General features: G+C 31.4%; 1 protein-coding gene across 2 annotated transcripts in view; it reads right to left on the bottom strand.

Annotated features, from left to right (window-relative positions):
- Window positions 1-19,540: 19,540 nt before the first annotated feature.
- Window positions 19,541-27,025, bottom strand: part of LOC143069612 (homeobox protein six1-like) — a 34,984-nt gene continuing 27,499 nt past the window's right edge. Inside the window, exons 1-3 of one of the 2 annotated variants that reach the window (XM_076244329.1) lie at window positions 25,402-25,533; window positions 24,010-24,685; window positions 19,541-21,070 (exon numbers count right to left, since the gene is read on the bottom strand). In XM_076244329.1, coding sequence (XP_076100444.1) covers window positions 20,812-21,070; window positions 24,010-24,685; window positions 25,402-25,504 — 1,038 coding nt within the window. In that variant the 5' untranslated portion in view covers window positions 25,505-25,533 and the 3' untranslated portion in view covers window positions 19,541-20,811. Of the gene's footprint in view, window positions 21,071-24,009; window positions 24,686-25,401; window positions 25,534-27,025 lie in introns of those variants that run through there. The other variant, XM_076244330.1, reaches the window with a different exon arrangement.

The raw sequence follows: 27,025 nt of genomic DNA, 5'->3' as shown, positions 1-27,025 counted from the left end.
ACATGAGCATAATAGTACAAAGAAAAATAAAGTGAAAAAAATTTATTAGAATAATACATGATATATAATACATAACATATTACTGTAAATACCATCTTGTTTTATATTTTTACAGTAAGAGGGTAATCTAATAACAGGTGAACACTCACTACAGCAAAATATAGAAGGCAGTTTGACATAAACCCCTGCTGTTTGTTTGTTTGTTGGTGTCCTGTTCCTTTTAGCCCTGGTGTTGTCAGTTTATTTTCGACTATGAGTTTGAATGTCTCTTTTGTATCCTTCGACTCTCGTCAGCAAATTAAATATATGGCAGTCGATTGTCTCGTTGTTCTCAAATGTTGAGTAAATGAAATCAATTTAACAAGTGTATTTAACCACCATCATAGATGATGCTTAAGATTTTATTTGAAAATGTGATATATCATCCAGTTGGTCCTTGTGGTCAGTTGTCGGTGAGAAAGTGTCACCTGTTGTTAAAAGGACAAGGTTTATTTGTCTTTGTCATTTCATGTGGTTGTACATATGTATGACAAAAGTTAAATCAAAACCAAAAAGGAATCAAAAGCATAGCGAAAATCTGGCAAGGAATCGGAGATTTGCATGAGGCAAATATATTCCTCAAATAAAAATAATTTCAAAAATGTTGTTCTAGCAAATTTTAACAAACACAATAACCGTACCCAGAGGTATTAATAGAATTAATGCCAAATAAATTGTATTACACATACCGATGTCACTATGACTTTAAAGCATCCTGAAAATCAAGTGTCAGTAGGGTACATATTTGATATTCTCGTCAGTAACATTCAAGACGTTATAAACACTGGTGGGGAGATTCAAGATTGAAAGACTCTATTTTCACTAAGCATTTTATTTTTGTTATAAAAATATAATAATAATATCCCAGCTAAATTCAAAAGGTGAAGTAGTCGATTGAAACAAACAATATCAAGAATTATCAAGCAATGGAACGAGTGAAAAACAATTTTCTTATTTCTGACTAGGAAAAGGCATTTAGGAAGATTCTAATTTTTGAGGACCTTATGTACCCAAATGTTCACCAATATAGATCTTGCATTCAGACTTTCAGGTTTCTTTTTTTATGTCTGCTAATAATAATGACTCGCTCCAATACTGAGTTTCTTGTCTGTCTTTATGTAGATAATCTTATCATAGATACCAGGATTGAAATTTTGTATTTGTGACAGACGCGCGTTTAGTCTATTAAAGACTCATCAGTGACGCTCGAATAAAAAAAATGAAAATGCCAAATAAAGTACAAAGTTGAAAGCATATAGGACCATAAATTCCTAAAATGTTTGCCAAGTAAAACTAAGGTAATCTATTCCTGTGGTAGATAAAACCTTTATATTCCAAAAATTCAAAGTTTTGTAAACAGTTAATTTATACTATATAAACTCCGCCAACGGTGACATCGACCCAGTGGTTGTAAATAAACTCATCATGGATACCACGATTGAACTTTTTTAGTTGATGTCATAAATAAATGTGTAAATTTGTGTTATTCATTAAGTTAAGGCTTCAACCTTCTTATGTTAAGTCGAAAACATTTAAATAAAATGCCAAATTAGCCTCATTTTGATGTTTTGTCATTAATATTAAGGTATGAACAACAGCCTCACCTAAAGGTATTTTGGTACAGAATGGTTTTTTTTTTACAAAATATGTTAATATGTGTGGAATATATGTTTGGGACCAAAGGCTTTTACTCATGTATATTTTGACAAATTACTATGTGTTAAAATACCATTTAATGTTACCATCATAAGTTTTCAATTCATATCAACTGGTTAATTTATCGATACAACTAACAGAATTTTGAAAACACTTGGATAAAGTTTACTGATTTCAATACCAGGGGTCAAATAAGAATTCTTATCATACCTCCTCCATTTCTTTCAATATTTTGGTTGACCTTTGTTTTTCAACACGATATAAGAATAAGGTTTTCAGATTTTCATGCAGATGAGAATTGACATGTCAATCTATACCTCACCTCGAATCTAGACAAGATGTGAGTAGATTAAACTGAGGCTGAATAAAACCAGCGTTCAACAGCAAAAATTCGAAAAACCTACAAAGACCTGTCATCATCGCTGAACTATTCAAAGAAAAACAAGCCTTGAGATACCAGAAGATAGGGAACCAAATACAAAAGATAATCAACACCAAAAATAATAAGTTATATAGTGAAGCTTTGTAGAGTGTGTATACGAAGATGAAAAATTAACCGAAATTTTAAATGCCTGATATTGAAATATATGTATAATTTTTGCACTCAACTTGTCTGGCGTATTAAATTATAATCCTGGTACCTTTGATAACTACTATTAACTTTCTGACCATATGATAAATTGTATTTTAAACAAATTTTGGTATGCTGTCATGACCTTTAAAGACTTATCCGTTCACTTCACATGTACATAAATTATTTTTGATGATTTAACAATAAATGACAGTCAACTTCTCACACCAATAATTATTTTATTGTTTGCAATTGCGGTTCTTAGTTGTTTCAGACTTGATCTTTCAAAAATATGAAGAAAAAAATACATTTGATGCTAGTTCAAAAAATGTGTTCGCCTAGCTACGCTCTGTGCTATATGGTCTAGCTATAATAGAGAATTACGCCATCTTTCAAAGATTCTTAATCCGTACCTATAAAGAGGACTATAAAAATGTTTGGTGTCATTTGTGATCAGGTAGGATTTTTCAAGACATTCTAGTATTTTTATTCTCTCTTTTAAGGTAAATAAAACAATGATCTCTTAAATATAGAGTTCATTTTTATTTTACTATTTTATCAGAACAGTCGTTGACTTTTATTCAGATAAATTTAATGTTTTCAAAAGTTTCTTTAAACTAGTATATTCATATAATAAATTACCAGTATTAACCATTTTTATGACCATTACCTACATGATATATAATTTTCAGTTTTAAGAAATTAGAAGTATTATATTTCCAAATAAAGTCTAAGTAATAACAATACCCTAACACTACAATACACCAGAAATGAAATCTACATTTATAATCCTGATAAAGCAGTTAGGAATTCCCCAAACGGGAAGATAGGATGTATTTTTGTTATTAAAATGTCATTCTCACGATTCGTGCTGTAACTTGAACACCCCTCAATTGCTATAGATTACAAAATTGACGGTAAAGTAAGATGATACGTAATTGAAATATTTATTATAAGGATTCCGTGTCAGTGTCGACATTGAATTTCCCTGAACAAATTATAGTGTAGCGTTGACGATCAATTACACCAGAGCATTTCATGTGTAACCCAACACCACTTTATAGACACTTGATAAATAAACATTATGAGACATGTCGTATTGATTATCATCTTTTTTAATTAATTGAGTTTTTTAATTCACATCTGAGATGGCTTGAGCCAAAAGGCTGGTTTTAAACGAGTTTATGTCAAGTGTAAAAAGTGTTACAAGAACTTAAAGTAAGAAAGTAGAATATAACATAAAGCATTTTTACGTTAGATTTGTTGTTATCTATTGTCAAATAGCAAAATCTGTCTAACGTATCCCCTTTTAAAGCATGCTTTGTTTATGGATATACATAAATTCGTTTTATAATAATTTCGCACGCACGAAAATTAGAACCAGACAATTTAATATATAGATTACAATGAACGGTCAAATATTTCGAGAAGTACATGTATAACAGTGTTCCATCAAATTGTTACAACTTAGTTTTGATTGGTCAAAAAATGCAGCAATGTGTGTATACTGTAGTAGTATGTTCTGATTCGCTTTCGTACTAAAAGTTTCAAATAACTGATTATTATTCTGGTTGTTAAGCACTAAATGCACTCCTGATGACATTAGGCAAATGTCGTTTATTTGATTTAAACCGTGATATTATCGTAAATGCAAAAAGAGGTTTTTAAATCAGTGTATTTCGAGAGTAAGACATTATTTGAGGATATTGCATGATAAATGCAGGATGGCATTTAATAATCTAAGGGAATAGATGTGCATATCAGAATAAGTCCAATATGCTGCTGGAATGCTTCCGCGGAAAAATATAAAGTTTACAATAGGAAAATTGAGATCATATTTTTTATCATAAGGTTAGTTATACACCAGAACACGCTGTGAAATTAAAGATCTAAGTCAAAATAAGAAGCAGACTTAACTTTATCTCCGGTATTATTATTCAGATTCAATGGGATAAAATAAGAGGCATCCGTAGTTTTGCCGATATTCAAATCTTGCCAATCTATAAGGAAGGTAAAAACTGACGGAATTGCACGAACTCCACAAAGAGCGAGACGTGGATAGAAAAAACGAACAGTCAATTGGGTCAACAGCATTTGTTTTATTTTAGCTCGTTTAGACATCGAATTAATCACTCGGAGGAATCTGAGAAACAAGAAAAATCTTCATGATCTGATTATATTTATATTTTCAAAAATATCAGGATTAAAATTATGTATGCCAGACGATTGGTTTTCAAAAGACTTATTAGTGACGCTAGAATAAAAAAGTTGAAAATGTAAAACAAGCACGAAGTTTGAGAGCATAGAAAACATTTTTTTTTTCTTTCATATGCATCAAAGAGAATCACTTCCTGTCGTAACATTGAGTTTATTATCAAAGATTACTTTGTTATTCCATATTTTATGATTTTTTTTTATCATTTATGAAAACTATAAAAAGGACTCAGAAGGATTAGGACTTTTTAAAATCCCCGTAATATCAGTGTGGTCCCTTTGAGTTGATTGTGGCTATGGTGTTGTTGATGTCATTTCATGACAGAGATGTGAAAAGATATACCTTTAGTGGTTTAGTCTATCATCTTCGACATTTGCAAACAATGTCAATAACTGCACTTTTGTCAGCAAAACAAAATGGCGTGAGTAGAACATAAATAAATGACAACAGTAGTTTAATGATGATCAAATATTAAAAAAAAAAGCATTTGATTGCATAAATTTATATTTATGACTGAAAAATACTGCAGAGTTTCAACTTCTCTTCTTTGTTTAAGAAGGTAACCCTTGTACCAAACTTGCTGCATTTGTGTGCGGTTTTGATTTCTTATTGTGGGCTCCATTGTAAATTAATGTCATGTACTCATTCATTAGAAAGTTTATGCGAAGCCATGGTGAAAAGAATTAATAGGTCAGTATCTCCTATACATTCCAATACATATACGCCAATGGGATATTCAAATCAAACTCAAAAGTCGAAAACCAACTGACAATACCATGGGGAAAAAACAAATAAAATACTAATAAAGAGTATAGAATATAAATATACACTCACACATATATATATATAGAGAAAACTAAACTATAAGTAGCACGACCAAACGAAAACATGATTGACTTCATGTGCTCCGGAAGTGTAAATATATCCTGCTCCACATTTGGTACATGTCGTGCGCTCAATTAAGGTCAAACCCGATGATAAATCTTATTCTGTAGGTCTCATTCCAGGAAAAAAGGACGATGTGTGGTAAGGACAATTGCAACAAATCAGTCGTCATCTATGAAACAGATATGCCATAACAGTCAACCAATTCAGGGTGGCGTTTCTAAAGACTTCGAAGCGAAGATATCAACGCATATTATTTACATATATATTTCTCTGTCCTGGATGTTCTTGCATTTATTTGTACTGTATTCCTGATACGTAATGTTGTCATTTTAAAGGTATTTTTAACATTGTCATATAAGCTGGATGTTTGGCTAGCTATAAAACCAGGTTCAACCCACCATATTTTCTTAAAATGTCCTGTACCAAGTCAGAAATAGGGCAATTGTTATCAAATATTCCGTTTCTATGTATTTTGGTGTCTGTTTCGTCTGGCGTATAAAATTATAATCCTGGTACTTTTGATAACTATTGTTGCAGTTCAGTGTTTCTGTTATTCCATGGTTTTCCTCTTAAAGTTGATGAGTTATCCTCGTTTTTGATTTGTGACCCGTATTTGCTATTGTTTTATCAATTTCTAACTATTGAACAGCGGTATACTTCCGTTGCCTTTGTTTTTGGAACTTAGTTTAAAGGTGTCCTTGAAAGAACGTGTCCATTAAAAACAAATTTGCTGCATAGCTATTTTTCAAAATTGTTATTTGCTGTCAAGTATACGGTGAGCAAAATACAAAGCTTTGTCTTGAGATGTTTTACGGTTAAAGAATAAAAATTGAGAACACTAGAAATAAAAAAAGACCATAGGTGTTTGGATCACCAAACAAAGACTACCACTCCCAAGTGAGAGGTTAAGATAGCTATAAAAGCAGGTTCACTGTACAATTTTCTACATAAGAAAATACCCAACTCAAATAAGTAATATGACAGTTGCTATCCATTCGTTTGATGTGCTTGAGCTTTTGATTTTGCCATTTGATTAGGGACTTTCCGTTTCGAATTTGTCGCGGAGTATAGTATTTTGTGATTTTAATTTCCCAAAGGTTATGATGATATATATTCTGTAAGGTTCCCTTCGGTACTGATGCTCAGAAATTTTCATTAAGTATTTTGCAGTCAAAACTTTTGTTTTCGAGCGTTGAGACTTACTCCATGAGGAGTCTGGTGTTGTTGCTTTTGTTTGTTGTACTGCATGCGTGGTATTTAGGGCGATTCCTGGTATACGATTTTGCATATTGTCCAGCAACACGTGTCGTAGTCATTTGATGTTATTATTAGCACACATATATGATATAATGCTACTGCACATGGGATTTATATTACATATATAGCTTTTCCATTACCTTATCAACAGTATATTGGTTTTTAGCTATTCTGACAATATTATCTATATATTGACAACATTGATTAAGAAAAGTTCAATTGCGTATATTGAAGAGGGTCTGGATGGGGGTTCTTCAATTATGTATTCTTTAATTTTTACATATTACTTTTCTTTGTTTTTAATCCATTTTTATCTAGTCTTAATATTTCCTACAAGAACTATAAATTAAAGAAACAACATTTACGGCTTCCCCCAGTCTCATTATCCATTCGTTTGATGTGTTTGAGCTTTTGGTTTTGCCATATGACTACAGACTTTCCGTTTTGAATTTCTCTTGAGTTCGGTATTTTTGTTATTTTACTTTCTAGCACCCGCCATTCTCTAGTCTTTATTTTATTACTTTGGTCCATTTTTCTGTATTCTTCATATTGTTACCATAACTTTCTATTCTGTTAACATCCAGTCAAACCCTCATTGAAATTACAAAGGAAAATGATTACTGTCGTATACAAAGTTGTTGACGTTTGAGTTAACTATTTGTGAATTTAATTAAAAGAACCTAGTTAGAGTCTAGCTGATATGATAGTTTACTCTAAATGGTTAATCAACAGATCAGCCATTGGATTTGACGGCCGTGTTTTATATCTTCAAAGACATTCGGTTATCAGATAAAGTATTAAAATTAATATCCGTGAACAGTTTCAAATTGGCGACAACCGGGAGAAATCAATAAATACCTCACCAATTACGGGCTCCATTCTGTGTAACATCTTGACATCTTCATAAAAATGATACTTTATGCTGGTGTCTATTCGTTAACGACATTAAGTGCATTTACATGTAGTATACGCAAGTCACGTGATTTGGAACTCAAATCACCAATTATTGTTTAAATTATTGAATGGGTATTTATGATTTATGGAGGATGCTTTTATTTATTTAAATGGAATCAAGCATAACAACTCATTAAAAAACAGGGTTATAATTTGGTTCAAAAGACACTCGTTTAGTTTACATAAGACTCATTATTGGCGCTCGAATCAAAACAATCGAAAGCTAAAGTGAATAACAAAGTTGCTGGGTAATGAAAAAAACCAGAATTTTCAAAAAGTTCTGCTTCAAGGCGATGCTTTTGATGTTGGAATGGTATAGGACAAAATTAATATTGTTCATATTGTGTTCTCATATCGGTTAATTTATAGAGTCTTGTTTTGATTTATTGTATGTATAGTTCTATATATGTACTTTTTCGACGTTTACTTATGAATCGAAAGTCAAAGAGGTGAGTTGAGATCACAAAACTTAGTTTAAGTGAGTAATTGTCGTTTGTCTTCAGGTTATCGAAAAAATATATTTGAAGAATTGTGAGATATATGATAGTTTCTGTTGCATTTCACTTCGGAAGGTATATGGCTTTACATGTTGTCTTTGTTTGCAGTTACATTGACGTATACCCCAACGAGTCATTCTATTCATAACGGAAAAGATACATTAAATTATTCTAAAAAAAAAAAAACACACACACAAAAAACCATAATACATCTAAAACATACTTGTATATTCTATAAAATAATCCGGCAATTTTTTTGTTGTTGCTTTCTTTACTTTTGCAATTTTTTTGTGTACCTTGTTATCTTATCTCACATCTAAATGGTATTTATTAGGTCCTTTTCGGAACACCTATTTGTTCGTTTGTACTGGACATTCGTGTGTACTGGACATTGTTCTGGCTATCCCTCGAAAATGTAGTGAAAAGTAAAATCACAAAAAAACTGAACTTAGAGGAAAATCTAATCGGAAAGTCCATAATCACATGGCAAAATCAAATAACAAAACACATTAAAAACGAATGGACAAGAACTGTCATAGTCATGACTTGGTACAGGCATTTTCAAATGTAGAAAGTGGTGGATTAAACCTGGTTTTATAGCGCTAACCCTCTAACTTTGATGACAGTCTCATCAAATTCCGTTATATTTACAATGATGCGTGAAAGAATTTTGACAATACAAATAAAAACAACAAATTAATAAAGAAAAGAACTATATGCACATATTACCATGTGCATTTTTCAAGGAAAAAATATTCTAGTAGTGGTATCGACCCACTACAAGTAAATGACATTAAGAGTACTTTTAAAATTATTTCTTCCTTGTTCTGATTTTTATCGAATGTTTTTAAAATTTAAGTAATAAAAAACCCGTTTATCTCCTTGGCCAAATACTAACCTTATGGTTCTACCTCTCTTAAGAAGAATCATAATTTTATCATAATTATCAACCTCTGATATTTATAGACATTTTTTGTTGGGGACGATTTATGATACATGTATATATATTCTTATTGTAAAAATTGTTTTGATATTGATTGAAGTCTATAACGTTACTGCAAGCATTTAACTTCTTGTAATAATGGAAAGATTGTTTTATCTGATGACTGAGACATTATAAAAGTACGTTTACATTATAATTTTTATACAACTATGCAATGCAGCATAACACATACAAATTTACAAATCTCAGATTAAAAAACAGTAGAAGAAAGGCACTTTTCCAGAATCAGTTGGAAAATAATGATAGATTTAGCTGAAGATAAATTGAGTAGGTCTGATAATAGACTTCATTATTCTCACTATACAAAACATTACGTGGGAAAGAGAAAACAAAGCCCTGATTATGTATATGCCACAGCAGTATTTCCCAATAGCGTGTCCATCTTGTAGGATCTAATTTCCGTTAGTCAATCTTTTTGACTTGTCTGTAATTTTAGATAACATTCGATCCATGCCCCCTTTGTACGAGGTGACAATCCATGAAGTCTGTAATCAGTGTGTGTGTGAGGTCCTCTGATCTCCTTCTGATATTTTGTCAATCCTGAGCTAGTAGCCCACGGTTTTTTGCTGCTAATTCTGACATTTCTGCTGATACGTATTTTTGATTTCAAGCTCGTATTGCAAAAACATTTAAGGTTCATTACTATTTTCTTTACGATATACTGTGATATTTATCATCACAAGGGTACTGACACGTATGTAAGTTTTTAAAAAGAATATATAGGTATAATATTGACTTAGCCGAGATAATTCTGTGTTTGATTTCATGTCACAAATATACGATATCTTGCCATAAAATAATCCAACCATATCTCGGTTTATCAAGTCGGGTATAAGAATCACAACCTTATGCTAAATGTAATAGAAGGAAACACAGTCTGAAACATAAATACATTAAACTATTTTGAAATCAGGAACTTGTTTTAAACATTATTAAAAGTTGAGTTAAGACCAATAGTTTTATTTTCATTAAAGTTTAGACTATTAACACAAAAAAGTGAATTATGTCCCCGCATTTCTACGGCATTTCTTACGAATTAAGAAAACATTTTCTACATGGCTTAACAAAAAGAAGAAACATTCATTGCAACATGTATTTTTAATGTTATCAGGTTGGTTGAGCGAGTTTCCATCCTAAGCGAAGTGACAATAGACTGAGGTAAACGGAGACATGATTCCTAAACATCATTCGGCCGCCCAAGTCCCTCTAAAAAATACGAAATCGTGTATGACCTCTTCAAAACCAGTTGAATATCCGGAACAAAAAACTAATCTCCTGTCTTATTTATATGTTTATTATTTTCTTTTTAGCAATAAATAAAAGGAGTTTTGGGCATAAACATCAATCAATCTTTAACCAGATAAAACACACAGAATCAAACCATAAACATGCAACTGTTTGTACCAAATGTCAAGCTGAAATCGACAAAGTTCGGACAGGCTAATAATGTTACTGTAAAATCAAAAAAGATATACTATTGAGGACATACATCCCTTATACTAGTAGTACATAACAAAATATTCTGCTATTACTGAAGACAACTGACGAGGGACAGGCGCGTCAACATCACGAGTTTTAATGGTTTTGATTTTTAAAATTGCTTTTAAGATATATACATTTTAAGATGTATTTATGTAAATTGTAAGTAAAAGTTGAACTTTATTGTTTTAAAACCAACATAAATTCATAAAGAGTCACACATTTTACAACAGACAAAAGTCAGCAAATTTGAAAAGAGTCTGTCAGAAGATAGATTGCACTGACTTAAGATTGTTTTATTTACTTCCGCTTAACATCGACACAATCTACTCCTAAAGCAGCAATAATTACCCGTGCATAATGAAAACGTCCCCCAAATACCTGGATTCATGTTTAATGTCAGAAATATTATCCCCATTCACTGGACCAAATGCTTTTTAAATGATATGTTTCTTCACTTTGATTGACAAGAAAAAATAAAGTTGTCATTCTATCTCATTTGAAATGAATTCATTGCAAGTAAATTTGGACTGTGTTAAGACTATGTCTACATACAAGTGTTATTAGCGACTTAACTGTTGTCTCGAGGTGACAGCGTCTTGATGGGAAAAGACTTTCTCATACTCCGTAAAAACTTAGATCAATCCTTTTTATGAGTCTGTTTTTCTCAGCCACAACACGCAAGGCTATGATTGTCGAATAAAAAGAATGCACAATAAAAAAATCTAGCATTTATTAAGTACATGGATGTTTCGGATTATATTCATTTCTGTGGTTTTAAAAACCCCAAAATATTAGGTTCCTGAAATGAATATCAAAGAAGAAATGAGATATATTTAGCTTTATATCTATTTCAAGTTGAAACCCTGCACAATTATTGTTTGTTTTGTGATATTTTTTAAATTGAAGATCATTAATATCTGCAGAAATGTGACTCGTAATTGTGTCAAATTGCTTTTGAAATTGACCATATACGTATAGAGTTGTGTAGAAGGATATCATTTCAAAACCATATCAAAGACGGGTTCACAGATAAAATCATTTAATCAAGATATTTTTTTACAAAAACTGGCGTTTAAAAAATATCATAATGTAATATATGGTTTTAACAAACATTAAATTATAAAATAACTTGTTATTCGGATATGTTATTTATAGAGATGTTTATTTCATTCATTTACGTTTCTTCATTTATTTGTTGGCCCTTTCAATGATTTCGTGGCCGTTTTTCATTTATTTTGTCACAAATTTAATTAAGGGTTTTAGTAAAATACATTCAACAACACATGCTGTGACACATTCCCATATCCCCTTCCGAATCCAGCATCCAATATCTTTAATAAGATAGATTTTATTGATAATACATGTATGCGTTGGTGGTAACATTGTAATTTTATTCCTTTTTAAATATTATAAAACTAAGTTTTATATGCAATGTGATATATTTTTTTTCTATTATTTGATTTATATTATTTAAGGATGCTTGCAAATCAAACGCATTAAAACTAATATTCTGTTACTGATTCAAATAATTGTGAAACGAGTAAATAATAGATATATTGCAAAAAAACAAAATATGTCTTATATATGCAAAAAGGGGAAATATGGTATTATTATTATACATAATTCTTATATGCATAGAGACCTGATATATAATAGCGTATGGATAAATTACCATTTATCGATGATGGTGTCTGTCTATTGGCAGTTTGTTGGTAATATCGATCTAAGAACAAACGTTTGCGTCGCACTGCTGCTCAGAATAGTCAAAACTACATTCATCTCATTTATATGTCGATATAAAACGGAAAGGTCATAAAAGGAATCTAAAAATGGTAACTAAAAAATATAAATATTACTGATTTTGTAGATTTAATATTAAAATGAATTTAATTTCTTTTTTATGTTTTACTTTTGTTTCTTTTTCAGCTATTTGAATAAAATGAAAGAGGAATTATTTTTTTGTAAAAAAATATTTTGTTTAATCGAACAAGATGTTTTAAACATATAGATAATATTTCTACGGTTTTTAATTTTTCCAATATTTTTACCCCAAACCTGCCATATAGAAACGATATCATTTTTCAGGAAAATGTTAAATTTATATTTCCTCTTTGCAAATGATATTCAATAAATCATTGTTGCCTAAGATTACTTCTCACCTTTTCAAATCATTATTTTTTCTTATTTCCACAATATCAAAATCACATGTATTCACTCCTTCTTAGCCCACTCTTAATCACCTGCAATAAGGAGAAAGAATATTTTGAAAGGCTTGTTGATAGTTTCTGACTTTTATTGTTGGCCCAAATGAAAATTGTTCCATCTACAGTTCCACCAATTATTACACAGCATCACAGAAGTTTCCGAAACGCCAAGTGTTGCACAATTCCAAAGAAAGCGATGACGTCTTTATAATATATTGACTATCACCTAAAGTCTCATTACAGGCATGATGACTTGTTGATTAGTTAACGTCAAATGTCAAATCTTCGTGCATATTTAGGACGGGAACAAATTACTGACAAAAAATCCATTCAGTCTGTCTTAATGCAGACATACCACTGAACATTATGTGAAGAAAGAAACATTCAGAATTCTGAAAAAAAATCAGTTGACAAACAGATTTTGTGGTTTTTATCAAAAAATATATAAGATTATCCTCTTGATACAAAGTCTCCTTAAAAAGCGCGATTTTTGGCGTCATGATTTGTTTCAAGTTATTCATCGCACAATTTCGTCGCATTTTTATTTTATCTTTTACAGGGACCGCAAGGTAAAGCCCTGTAGTCCGAAATGGGATTAATTGATGATATATATTTTGAATTAAATGATATTGATTAAAACTTTTAATGATAATTTATAATGAATCTTGCAAAGAATATTTTTCCCTCCGACTTTTAGAAGATTGTTTTTGTTTTAAATAATTCTGCTTTATATGAAAACAATAACAAGTATCGCAAAGAGAAGCTTCTTTTTTTATCAAATTTAATACCAGTTGTCCATTAGAGTATCCATCATTCAACCTCTATATACAATCAACCTCTCTATATGTCAATCAAACTGTCCATTCTTATATGAGACTCTTATTTAGTTGTAAACAAAACCATGTTCTAATCACAATGGACTATTTTCATATTACAGACTTATGACTCTAAATTATAAAATTTTTTCTACAGTTTACATTTTCTGTGGTAGGACATTCTATTTCCAAGTCAAGTAAGAGCAAGATAAAGAAGTAAAATCAAGCTTTCAATCGGTAATCAAAGTAATACAAATGATCTGCTTTACATTTTCTTTACACGACAAAAGCATAGGAAAGCAGTAAACTTTCCCTTCAAGTTATACCAATTATACGTTTGAGTTTATTTATTTAATTTGGTTGCTTTTAATTGAGTACCAGGATTTCCTTACCATATAAAAGGTATAATCAGTCGAAAAATATAATACGGACTCAAAAGTCGGTAATATGAAAACAGTTTATAAAACATGGTATGTACAAGCGTATTTCATCGTCAGCTGTGTTTTGAACAGAGACAGAACATCAAATTGCATATTTTGGTTCGCGTTGCTCGCTAGAAAATTGAATGCTATCATTCTACATATATATTTGTACACTTTTTTTTTTTTTATCGTGAACGGTTTGCCTTTGTGTACTTCAAGAAATCAAAATAGTTGAGTTAAGCCCTTTTCAACTCATTTTTATAGTTCGTGCTTTTGTTGTACACCACTGTTCCGGGTTAGGGGGAGGGTCGGGATCCCGCTACAAGTTTAACCTCGCCACATTCTGTGTGTATGTGCCTGTCCCAAGTCAGGGGCCTGTAATTCAGAGGTTGTCATTTGTTGATGTGTTACATATTTGTTTTTCTTTCTTTTTTGCACATACATAAATTAGGCCGTTAGTTTTCTCGTTTGAATTGTTTTACATTTGTCATTACTGGGTCTTTTATAGCTGACTATGCGGTATGGGCTTTGCTCATTGTCGAAGGCCGTACGCTATCCCATAGTTGGTAATTTCTGTGTCACTTGGTCAATTGTGGAGAGTTGTCTCATTGGCAATCATACCACATCTTCTTTTTTTTATATGCACAGAGAATGCCACAAAAGAATCATTTATCAAGCATTATGACATTTATTACTACAGTGTATATGTTGATATTAGTCATAGTGATTTCATCGAAGAAAGATTTTTTTCAACCTAGAATAAAAATAATATAAACTATATCTTATTAATATCATGACTGACTTGAAGTTTTATTTAAAATAAAATAAATTTAAAGCATACATTAAAATATTGCTTTAATCTGTATCCAATGTTTTGCGAGTTTAAAAAAGCAACGTGCTCGCCAAAACATCAAAGCGCATTTGGAGCTAGTCCCTTATCTCGTGTGCTCACCCTTCCCGATCATCTGTGTACTCACTTTTTACCTATCTCCTTCAATGTCTTTTTTCTTTCGGTCCTGTCACTGTTTGTGCTTCATATGCTTGAGATTGACCGCTTGACATTATGATGTCCTTTCATAAATCATTTAAATTTAAATTGCGTTAATATATCATAGCCACTGATAACTTATCATTGTTGACAGAAAAAGCACTTCTCATTCTTAGTGAAAGACCACTGGAGTAGGTTCATTTTTTTTGCCTCCTCGATGTTTTTCGTCAAAATTAATAGTAGTACCATTTTCCTTATACATTCATTTGTCAGACCAATGATTTACTTTACTGTTGAAGTTATTCTAATCCTTGACTTATCTAAGTTATCACTTGAAATTACTATATTTGGCCTTGTTTATAGATGTGCAAAGTGTAAATTTTGAGAGCTTCTTAAAGTCTATCTTTCCTACGGAATGGTATGCAAAATTTTATGACCCAAGTAGTGAAACTTAAAACAATATATAATTTCCTTCAAATTTGAGGAAAATCTCACGCTCAAACATGAAAAATAATTGCAACTTCGAAACAATTAAAATTTAAAATAAATAAAATAGAGAAAAATAAGAAGATGCCATGAATATGCTTGCTACCGCCTAAACATTTTATCTAGGTTATTGCAACAACAAAAATCAGCATAGTGCTAAAAACACTAAGATTACATTAACTTGTTGATACAACTGCAATATTTTCTTTTTAATTTGTAGAAATATACAATGAAGTGTTTGTATCATGAACGTCCACCCAATATCATTTCGTTTCAAAAAATGATAAACAATTTGTCAATAAACTGTCTTATAGCCGAGTGAAGTCAAACAATACCACAACTAAAGATACAAGCAACGGTCGATCATTCTCAATTTTCTGTTAAACTTAGTTATACATGCTTAACTGGCAAATCTTTAACCAATTTCAGTAGATAAGCTGTGACAAAGAATCAAATTAAAGAATTAGAAGACGTCTGCTAATGGTTGATCTGCCATTTTATGTGTAAATGTTAGCAAATACCTGTGAATTTAATTGTAGCGTTGGAAATTGATTTGAGAATTCCACATGGAACATCTATAATTATATGTACAATTAATCAATGGAATTACACGTGCATTGGGAAACTCAAATGTCAATTACAAATATTAGAACTGACAGTACCAAGTTTCCATCGTTGATGTCGTCTGTTCGTAATAGCAGATATTCCCGCCCGTCTTTCAGAAAAGATATTATCAGGCATATTCGAAGAAATGATGAGTAAAATACCGGTCACAAAACAGCATGATAATGCCAAACCAAACTGATGTTTAGTACTTTGGACTTATCCAAACCAAACTGAAGATAACTCTTTGGATTCATCCATACAAACACTTTAGCAGACTGAACAAATATCCTAAATTGCGCGCCAACTTTTTATTTAAAAAGAGTCATAAGTAAAATTACTGCATGCTTTTATAAAACTTGTTTTTTTTAATTGGAAGCAACACGTTTACAGGCTAGAAAATATGAAAATTTGCTGATTCGCTTGGTTCTCTTCGTCACCTTTTGACTCCAAATAATAACGGGGGAAAACGAAGCACAGGCAGGGTGACAAATCGCCAAAAAATCAAAAATCAAATTCATCAGCTTGACACTTAACAACAGTGTTAGTCCGAATTATTTGTTTATTTTTGTGTCTTGTTGTTTAGTACAAAACGCTTCGTTACTGCGGAAGAGTAACAACCTCTTTACAAAGAAATTCAAACCTGATAATAAAGTCGCCTGTGACAAAATAAGAAATAGACTATACAATTGCACTGGACACAGACATGATAGTAGCGGACATAGAGAATTTACAATATTACAGTAGCGTGTATGATTTGGCAGTGAAGACAGATGGGATGTAATTATATCATGTTTCCTTGCGTTGTAACAAACTGTCAGATTTTACATACCATAACATACTTGTATTGCAATTAAGATAAGCGATCTTCGCTGGTGAAACCTGACGCCTAGCTGTAATTATGATGGTGGCCAACTATTTTCTTGTTTGTAACAATAAATAAACCAAGTGTTCATAATAAATGGGAAAACTGCAATCAGTTTCTGGCAATTTTTATTAAAAAGGTCTATAGTTTACTAGTTTGAGTTATTATTTGTCTGACAAACTTTATCACATATATACGTGTCATAATTCGTCTATCCTTGATTAAATCAAGATTTTACGCCGACCACCATCTTGTTTCTTCAACGATATCGTGTTTCCCTTGTCAAACATTCACGTGTGTACAGTAGAATATTTTGAAATAGTAAACCTATGTAAACGTTTAACAGCTTGTCGAGCGGCTTTGAACGAGAATATCCGGTTTATTCATCTATTTTTATTGTTTACATTGGATTAGTAAAATGTGCGAATCGTTAACAAGATAGAATGGTATCAAAAAAAGAAAAACCTTTGGCAAAACAAAAAAAAAACACTTTAAAATTTTAATTTTAAACATTTAAACCATATATAAAATTGTAACTCTGTTTGCGAATACATCGATTATTGGAAATGAAAATTTAACATTAACGTCCATAAAAGATAATTATTTAAGATTGTGTTACAATTCCATTTTCAGCACTTTTAATTTCAAATTGTAAAATACTATAAAATACGTCTGAGGCGCCACCAACGAAGAAATCTATATACTATAAAACGGGATATAATTTATTCTGAAATTAGAATTTTATCTCTGATTCAATCTTCACTCTCTAAAAGCATATGACATGTTAATTGTACTATAAATAAAATCACTTCATCAGTATAGTAAAAGATTAGGAGAAATTTCATATCCCTAATAACAAAATGACGGCTAAATATAAAACCAACCAAAGATCAAATTATGGGATTTAATTGTAAAGAGTGAAATTGAATACTTTTTGAAAATAAAAACTACCTTAGACCTATTAGGATAAAAGGGAGACGGAACAGGCGCGGATCCAGAAGGGGGTTCCGGGGTTGGAACCCCCCTTTTTTTGGACGATCAATGCATTTGAATGAGGACATGTAGTTGGAACCCCCCCCTCTTTGTCAGGGGTACGGACCCCCCCTTTTTAAAATGGTTGGATCCGCCCCTGAGACGGAAGATACCTATGGGATACAAATTGACAAAACCATGGCAAAAATACGAGAGACGACGAATAGACAAATTACAATCTGAAAATAGGAACATAAAAAACAAAAGACTGAGCAACTAACTCGAATGATTCAGCGCCCTTTATCGGTCAGTGTCCTCTATTCGGGTTACATCACCAAATACAGGGGGAAATCTCATTGACTCCGGAAGGGAAATCAGATCCCGTTCCAAGTGTACCAACTGACCTCTTGTTTTGTTACTACAAATTTGTTTATGAATCTGTCACATTCGAGGGAAGCGGACGAAACTTTCGGTACGTTAAATGGAACATATCTGATGGCTTGTGTGAAACAGAAAATGGTCAACCATTTCGTGATTGCGTTCATAATTGTTTTTATAAAGGAAGGAGGATTTTAACTCTATCACTTGGAACCATTGGTTTGATAGTTTCATTGTACATGTTGTTGTAAGCTAAGACAATAATACATGAAAATACCAGGAATGAGTTCACATATGGAACAGTACTATAGATCTCACACAAACTACAACAATTGACTCTCCTACAAAAATTAGACGTTTACAATCAAACAACAACGAACAAATTTACAATGCATGGTCTTAATAGCCTCACTTGACCAACAGGTCACACCAACTACAAAACACTGGCCTCTCTAAAAACATAAACGTTCATTATTAAACAACAAAGGACAGTGTATGGTCAAAATAGCTTCACCTGATCAACAGGTCACAACAACTACCAACACTTGTCCTCTAAAAACATAAACGTTCATTATCAAACAACAAAAACCAATGTATGGTCAAAATAGCTTGGTACAAGACTATGATATAACCACTGTTACCTACGTTTGTTACGTTACTGAACAATTTAGTGTTCAGAAATTCAGAACCGTGTCAACATTTGTCTCCGATATGATTTATGACCTTTCTTGAATAAATGCTTTTTAATTCAGATTTTCAATTTCCAATGGATCTGGTTTGTGAAGCACAACGTATATTATCAAAGTAAAAGTTTTTGGTCGAGAAATAGTGAATCAATACTGCGCAAAACACAAATGAACAGTCGATACACAGCTGTTTCTTTGATGTCCACTTTATACCAATGGTTGACTTGGATATAAAAATAAGGTCACCTGGACCTATCATACCCGGCAGTTAAACAACAAGGGGCTTCCGGATGTGTAAATACGTAGCCCCGGCTGGTCAAATTGGGGACCTGAAACTGATGTATCGGATAGAGAGTGCCAAACTCTTTTCATAGAACAGACACCTCGCAACAACTCGTAGGTTATATATCCAGCATACCTATTAATGATTAAATTGTTCTCATCCTAAATGTGAATGTCATATTTGCGACTGGACGTTGAGCAAACGAACTATTTCAGCATACAGGGAAACAATCACAGTATTATATGCATTCTTGATTACAAACAACAGATTCATAAACAATGTTTTATTTTTATTTATTATCGGTCAACATATAAATAATATTTATATCTAGTAAATAAATGAAGCTGGACAAATGTTTTGCATAGTCACCAAAATAGTTAAGTAGAGTTTTTAAGTTATTTCTAATTACAAAGAATAATTCGGAACGTGTCGAGAGTTACCGTACATCATTGTCTTAGAACAGAACCCACAGACAAATGTGAATATGTATTCAGTTTAGCACTAAATTGAAAGTAGTAATGAAGAAAAAGACTATCTGGTGTCAAAAAATAAGTTGCAGTGTAGCATTAATTAGTAAATATAGCATGTTCCACACTAAATAATTGTGTTACCGTATCATATCATACTATATTTACATCGTTCTTATTAAACTCTGCAATACAATGTGATGAGACACCAGAAAAACGTTTTTCGGTTAATACTTTTCACAACTATGACATTTTTTTTTAAAGATTTTATCAGCTTTTCATTCACTGAATCTCAAAATGTAAGTGTAAACAAAACATTTGAGTATAAATAAGGAACAATTTCTTAGTGTCTTATCAAGGACGATCGGAATTTAGGTTAAAAAATGTGAATTTTAGAGATTATTTTGATGATTGATGGGGTCTTACAATATAGGTATAATGAATGGTATTCTTGTCATACTAACAAACAGGATATGTGTATGTCATGAAGAATGTACGAGAGAAACGGGGAAAGTACACATTTGTGCAAAACATTCACAACAGTCATAGCAGATACACGTACGACAGAATAGTTGATAATTACAAAACGTTTAAAAATATCATTGAGAGTCCATTATCTGATATATGATCTTCACAAAAAAGATTGTTTCATTTGAGGACTACTGTCTGTAGTAATATTAAACAACTTTTATAATTTTGTTTCTAGGCTGAGTATCTGATTATGATATGTTCCATTTGAAATGTAACATGATAGCAATATAAGGGTAAAAGGAAATCGTTCTAGCAGTTTTTGAAGAAGAGTCATGAAAAATGTATCGAAGCATTTGATCTTTTATCAAATAATTAGCTTTCAATGGTAAATTTAGATGCAGTGTAATTGACCTGAAGTTCTAATATTATGCAAAATACAAATCATAAAATGCACCAAAATATGGAATATCATTGCAGTTTTTATATAAACGTCATGTATGGCAAGCAGTCGGCACCATGATTGCCTGAATATATTTGTCACTTGCACCGAACTCCAGGATGTCTTTTGTCTTTGGTCAATAGCTTTACAACAAAACACAAGGTTTAAGGTCACAAAGTTTGAAAATCTTGATACATATTGCTAACATGATCGTTCGACAGTCGATTTTGATTCCCCGCCATTAACATGGGATTGTCAGGCAATGATTTCTGTAGATTGGTATATATAGAGCCTTGGTTGTGTTCGTCTGGCGGTTCTATTTTTGTTTGTGCAGTAAATGCATCATCACTGCTAATATCACCGTCTTTATTATCACTCTGAGGAGATCCCATATTTGAATCCTGACTGCTTTGCGAACAATGTGGATCCCTGAAAAAAAAGAAAACAACTTAAAGTTTAACCCATGTCTATATGGTGACCATGACTGTATTATAGACAACAGACTCAAAGCGAAAACTGCAACAATATTTGGCTTCAATTTAGAACACATGTGTGTACTTTCGCATATTCTATGTATTTCATATAATTGTGTTTCAGTCAATTTGTAGCATTATGGGAAAATGAGACAGTGACCTTGGCATTTTTTTAATGCTTTCAATTGTTTTATAAGTATCGAGCTATTTGATAGTAGAAGTTCCATATTAGCTCAAAGATAAAAACTCTATGCCATAAGCAACCAGACTAGACAATAGGTATACAGCTACACGTACCATTCATTGGTACATAATTACCATACATGTATGTATCGCAAATAAAACTCAATTTGATTCAAATGTAGATACTGTGCCCTCGCTTACAATTCAATTCAAATCTTTATTGCCATAAAACTACATATTTATAGTATGTGACACAACATAACAAAATGAAAATATCTGGCAATGCTTCTTTCTTCTACTTTCGGTTTTAAATATCTGTCGTACTCATACACGCATTGAAAAAAATGTAGGTACCAGAACAGAAAGTAGAACAGATTGTTGTCAGATCATTGCAAGCAGAACGTTGACACATGATCTGCATTTAAATAAGATTGAAAAGTAAACATGTATTTGAATTTATCACAGGATTTCCTAGTTACATCAATTTTGATTTTCATCAGACAGTGCACTTTATGGTATTATTTATTAAGATAACATGTCATCAAGTAGGTTTTTTTTTTTTTTTTTTTACTTTTTTTTTTTTTTTTTTTTTTTTTAACTTTTTGCTTCTTTTGTCAGTGGATTGCTGTCTCATTGACGTAAGCCTGATAAGTATAAAGAGTCTTTTTACCCCACACCTCCCTTTATTCACAAGTAAACTCATTGTCCTTCAATTTACCCGTAATGACATAACTAAAATGATTGTAATTTTATTGTTGCATTTACACGCGATCGCGTTTCTGAATTTTCCTACATGTATGATACATTTATGCACGAGGAAATATAGATGCCAATTGGGTATATAAATATAATTATGATAATAGCTGTGATTTCAGAAGATTTTAAATTTGTAGCTGACTGTTAGCATTTCCTGAATTGTGCTTCGCTGTATCCTTTATATCTATATAACAGAGTGATTGACTTTAAAATTTGTTTTCAATGAACCCTTTTGGTATTGCAGTAATTTAGATAAAATAGGGGGGGTGCACTTAACAACAGATTCTTCACAACGGAGGGGAGTGATACGAATTTAGTTGCGGGTTAGAGATGATAGAATTATTCCAAATGGAACCGGAAGTTTTTTTGAATCTATTTGTATACAGTTTTTAGTGACAGTTTTCAAAAGATAAACAATGAACAATATTTTAAATATATATATGTGCACATGTTTGTTTCGGGAGAAATGGATAATGAGAAAATTGAAATACAAAAACAAAACAAAACAGGATAAATATTTTTGATTGATGTTTAAAAGAATAAAATGTGAGATGAAAACAGTACTGGAATTATCCTCACACCCTACTTGATGATACAAAGAGTTACATAATGTGATTAAGAAAGTCTTAAAGTACTTTGTAGCTTAAAAGTGCAGAGGAATGAGCGTGAGTCTTATGTAACAGTATTTACATCTCGTACAGACATTCAACGAGATTATACGCATATTTATCTTATTTACCTATCTAAAACCGATGACATTTTAGCTAATGTAACTTCATAATTATACCTTCATTATATATGTATTCTATTTGAAAATAATTATTTTCAATTCCAATTATTCTATTTCAATAATTTAGTTAAATAAAATAAATAGATGTGGTGACCCTTACCAAAATGAATAAAAGATTAATATTTCTCTTTATATTTATTCAACTTTTTCGCTTCCCTTAAATGATTTCAAATTTTAATTCAAAATCATATTTTTCTTTACAAATTCTTTTTATGTAATTGGTAGTTATTAAAACAATTCAGTTATATAATTCAAGTTTTTTATTTAGAGCCTATTTTATCATGTTTATTATGTTTAAAGCCTTTTTCTAATAATTTTAAAACGATATTTGTACTTTCCAAATTTCTTTCTCTATATTCTTAAATATCAAAATGCAAAGATCAATTATATAATATTAAATCAGCAAGTGCATGTTTTGATGAAATGAAGAAAAAAAATATTAATTAAAAAAATATCGCAACAAGTTATATTTAAACTGTTAAATCGTTTCAAATCTGCTTTAGGAAAAGAAACATGTGCATGTACATGTATTATATAAAAATAATTATAGTATTAAAGTCAAAATATCATGAATATCTTTCATGTTTGTTATTATTTAATATTTGAAAAAAAGTTTTTGTCTGTAAACAATTGTGTGTCTAAAAAGTGAGATTTTTCACGGATATTTGTAGTACAATACACTGAACTAAACTATAATTAAAGGTGATCTCGGAGGCAGGTGACCGCCAGACGATTGTTCGAAGCACTGTATCAAATTTCACTTACAAAATTAAATGTTTGTTTAATTTTAACTTGACAATGGGTTGACACTATATATTATTTCAAACCAGTCATTATATAGAAAATACGGTGAAGTCGATACAAAACTTGAAAAATATTTTATTTCAATGAAGTGTTCTCAAATACAACTAACACATGATTATGTAAAATTTAATTGGCGTGTATCATCTCATTATAGCGTAAATAAAGAATTCTGTGTTTCTGCCAACAAAAACAAGCCGGTATCGCTAGAACGTTAATGTAATCTGACACCGCCTCCCTCTCGTATCAATTTACATCAACAAAACAGGCGATAACCTAGACTCCATCTTGGAACTTGAGACAAAGAATATGAAACTATATCTCTGTAATATTACCCTGTTAATATATGAAAGTTATAAACTTACCGATCGCCTCTGTCTTTAGTTTCTGATGCCCTATCCCTCTGTCGTCGGTTTTTGAACCAGTTACTAACTTGTGTTGTTGTTAATCCCGTCCCCTCGGCCAATTCTCTCTTCTCACGAGGTGACGGGTATGGGTTATGAGCATACCATTCCCTAAGAACAGTTCTAGATTTTTCTTTGAAACAATAACTCGTTTCTTCCCCGTCCCATATTGTTCTAGGAAGTGGGAATTTCCTTCTCACACGGTATTTTCCCACAGCGCCCAGAGGTCGACCTCTTAACTTTTCCGCTTCAATATAATGTGCTTTAAGCCATAGTGCCTGTAACTTTGGGTGATTATGAGGTGAAAAATTGTTACTTTCCATTATTTTATAAAGTTCTTTGAAGTTTCCTCTGTGGAAGGCCACCACTGCCTTTGCTTTAAGCACACTTTCATTTTTATGTAAATGTTCACAAGCAGGGAGTGACCATAAAAACCTAGCTAATCTGTCAATGTTTCCACCTTGTTGCAAAACTTCACACACGCACGCAACTTGTTCCTGTGTAAATCCAAAAGACGGAATCATTGCCCCGGGGGTCGGGGATCCGACTGATGACGTTGGTGGTTGGTCGTGTAACATTGAGAGATCTGGATGGAAGGCAGGAACTCCGGAACTATTCCCAGGTGAGCGGTAGTGCACTAAAAAGACACAAATTATAAAGGTGTTTTGATATTGTATACTTCAGCCTAATACACTTCATTACAGTATTATTTTTAAAGAGTGCGTTAATGGTTCATTGCCTATCGCTCATTGGTTACTAGTCTCGACCTCGTGAATATATCGTTATTCATACGGTGGCCCGATTAAATTAGTCACTATAGCAACTACGTCAATCAGGAAACCTGATATCAGGGTAGGCGTATTCCAAACAGAACTACAGCATAGAAATTTTGCTACAGGTTTTTGCACAAATATAAATAAGACGAATAACCTCAGTTAAAATAAGTGAACGATTTATGTTTACTTTGAATTGTTCTACTGGAAATGTTCAATAGAACACTGTCCCTGTTTATAGTGTACCCGTGACCGTGAAATTAAACCTATAATCAAGATTAGACGAGGTCATGTATATTCACCATCACGTATAGTTTTGTAAATGAACTAATGTTTGAATACGTATTGTTAAATAAATGAAGAAGTTGTCCTTAAATTCATAATCAGACTTTCAATATTTGCTAAAATCTGTTTACTTACGGAAGTGAAGAAACATAGAAAAGGTGAAATTGTTTACATTTAAAATTTTCTATCATATTTTCAATTGTTAAATAAATTTATTTTGGCGAACTAGGCTTTTTAAATCTTTAAATTTTTGATTTTGAAGTATTTTTAATTACTCTTTGTTATAAATAAATACCTGAATCAAAAATATCTAAAGAAGAGTCACTATATAAAGAATCCGTATCTAAATCACAGTCATCCGAGGCCGTGAGGCCGAAATCAAACATATCCAAATCCATATTTTTACCATCAACTGATGAATGATGTTCCACATCATATCATATATGTAGATAATGTTTACTAACGGATGCAGGAAGCTTTGACCCCCGGGGTATAAAGACACATCCCAGATTGATACCAGCAGGACTCCCAGTGTCAAGACCAGTGACACTTTATTTGTATTGACATTAAACAATTCTTTACACAGAGGGATGTATTTTTTCTTACCGAGTTGAATTTGAAAAATGAGAGTTAAAATAAACTTTACTATTTAGGGGTACAATGATTTATATAATAAAATCGTTCATGCTTGTATCAAATAATAAATTGTTTCAAATTTTATTTTCATTTTATAACCTAGAAATCATTTATATCTAAAATACGAAAAAAAGATGAAATGGAAAACCAGAGACATAATTATACACTTGTATGTATGGCTTTAGAAAAAATGCATTTTTATAGAATGTAGGTCTATAAATATAACTTATAAAAAAAAACTACAATTATAATTATTTTCGGTTTAGAAATATAACACTTCCCTATTTTTATCATTTAAAACAAGTATAACATTTTTTAAACGGAAGTAATATAAATTCTTGTTTAAAACAAAATGTTTTTGGATTATAATTTATACAAACGCGCAGGGGTATGATATAAGTACAAAGTACACAACACATCAGTGTGAAATAAACGCATTACTGTTCACAAGAAATGTGCAATTAGTATCAGATGTTAGCAGCATATGTTTCAGCTAATAAAAAGAAACACGACACCAATGTAACACGATATACACTCAGCTGGCAATTCTATGTCCACTGCAATATTAATTTAGATAAACAATCCCGCACAAATTATTCATCATTCAATACACATTTGTTTTCCTGATAAAAGTTCATGACACATTTTAGAAATCAAGGATAATTTTTTCTATTCAGTTATTTTTTTCTAAAGAATTATTTTTGAAAATTAGAAAATAAAAAAAAAAAAAAAATAGTGAAATATATTTTATAACAATTTGTAAGGCTTGAAACAAAAGAAGAAATTTAGAAAAATAGAATTTCAACAGTTAAATGTCAATCCAATTTTAAATATAATTTTATACAGCACCCCTAGGTATATTGAAAGTGTAATTATAATTTTCTGGATGAGTATGATCTGGTTATGATTAACTTGAAACTTTTGTCCGACAAATGGTTACATTAACAAAACCAACAGGAAGCCGTCACGGATCACTGCGCACACACAAATATCAACAAATTTATAGCAGTTTATCCTCAAATAAATTAAATGGCATGAAAAGGCACGAATGTTTAAATTTAAATAATATCCTTGCTCTAACAATAGTTTAATTTGATATGGTGTACCGTTTTTGTTTCTTTAACGACTCTTTCAGTTAAATCAGAAATTCTATCTGACCCTCCTATACTTTTATGACATAAACTAACAAGACACCCGAGACATATTAAAAAAATAATAAAACTTTTTTTGGCTGGAATAAAAAAAATTATCATATATTAAATTTTCTCATATTTTATTTTCAA

Source organism: Mytilus galloprovincialis, chromosome 3 (genome assembly GCF_965363235.1).
Source record: "Mytilus galloprovincialis chromosome 3, xbMytGall1.hap1.1, whole genome shotgun sequence".
Lineage (NCBI taxonomy): Eukaryota > Metazoa > Mollusca > Bivalvia > Mytilida > Mytilidae > Mytilus > Mytilus galloprovincialis.
The sequence above is the reverse complement of the archived record's forward strand: the minus strand, read 5'-3'. Positions and strand labels throughout refer to the sequence as shown.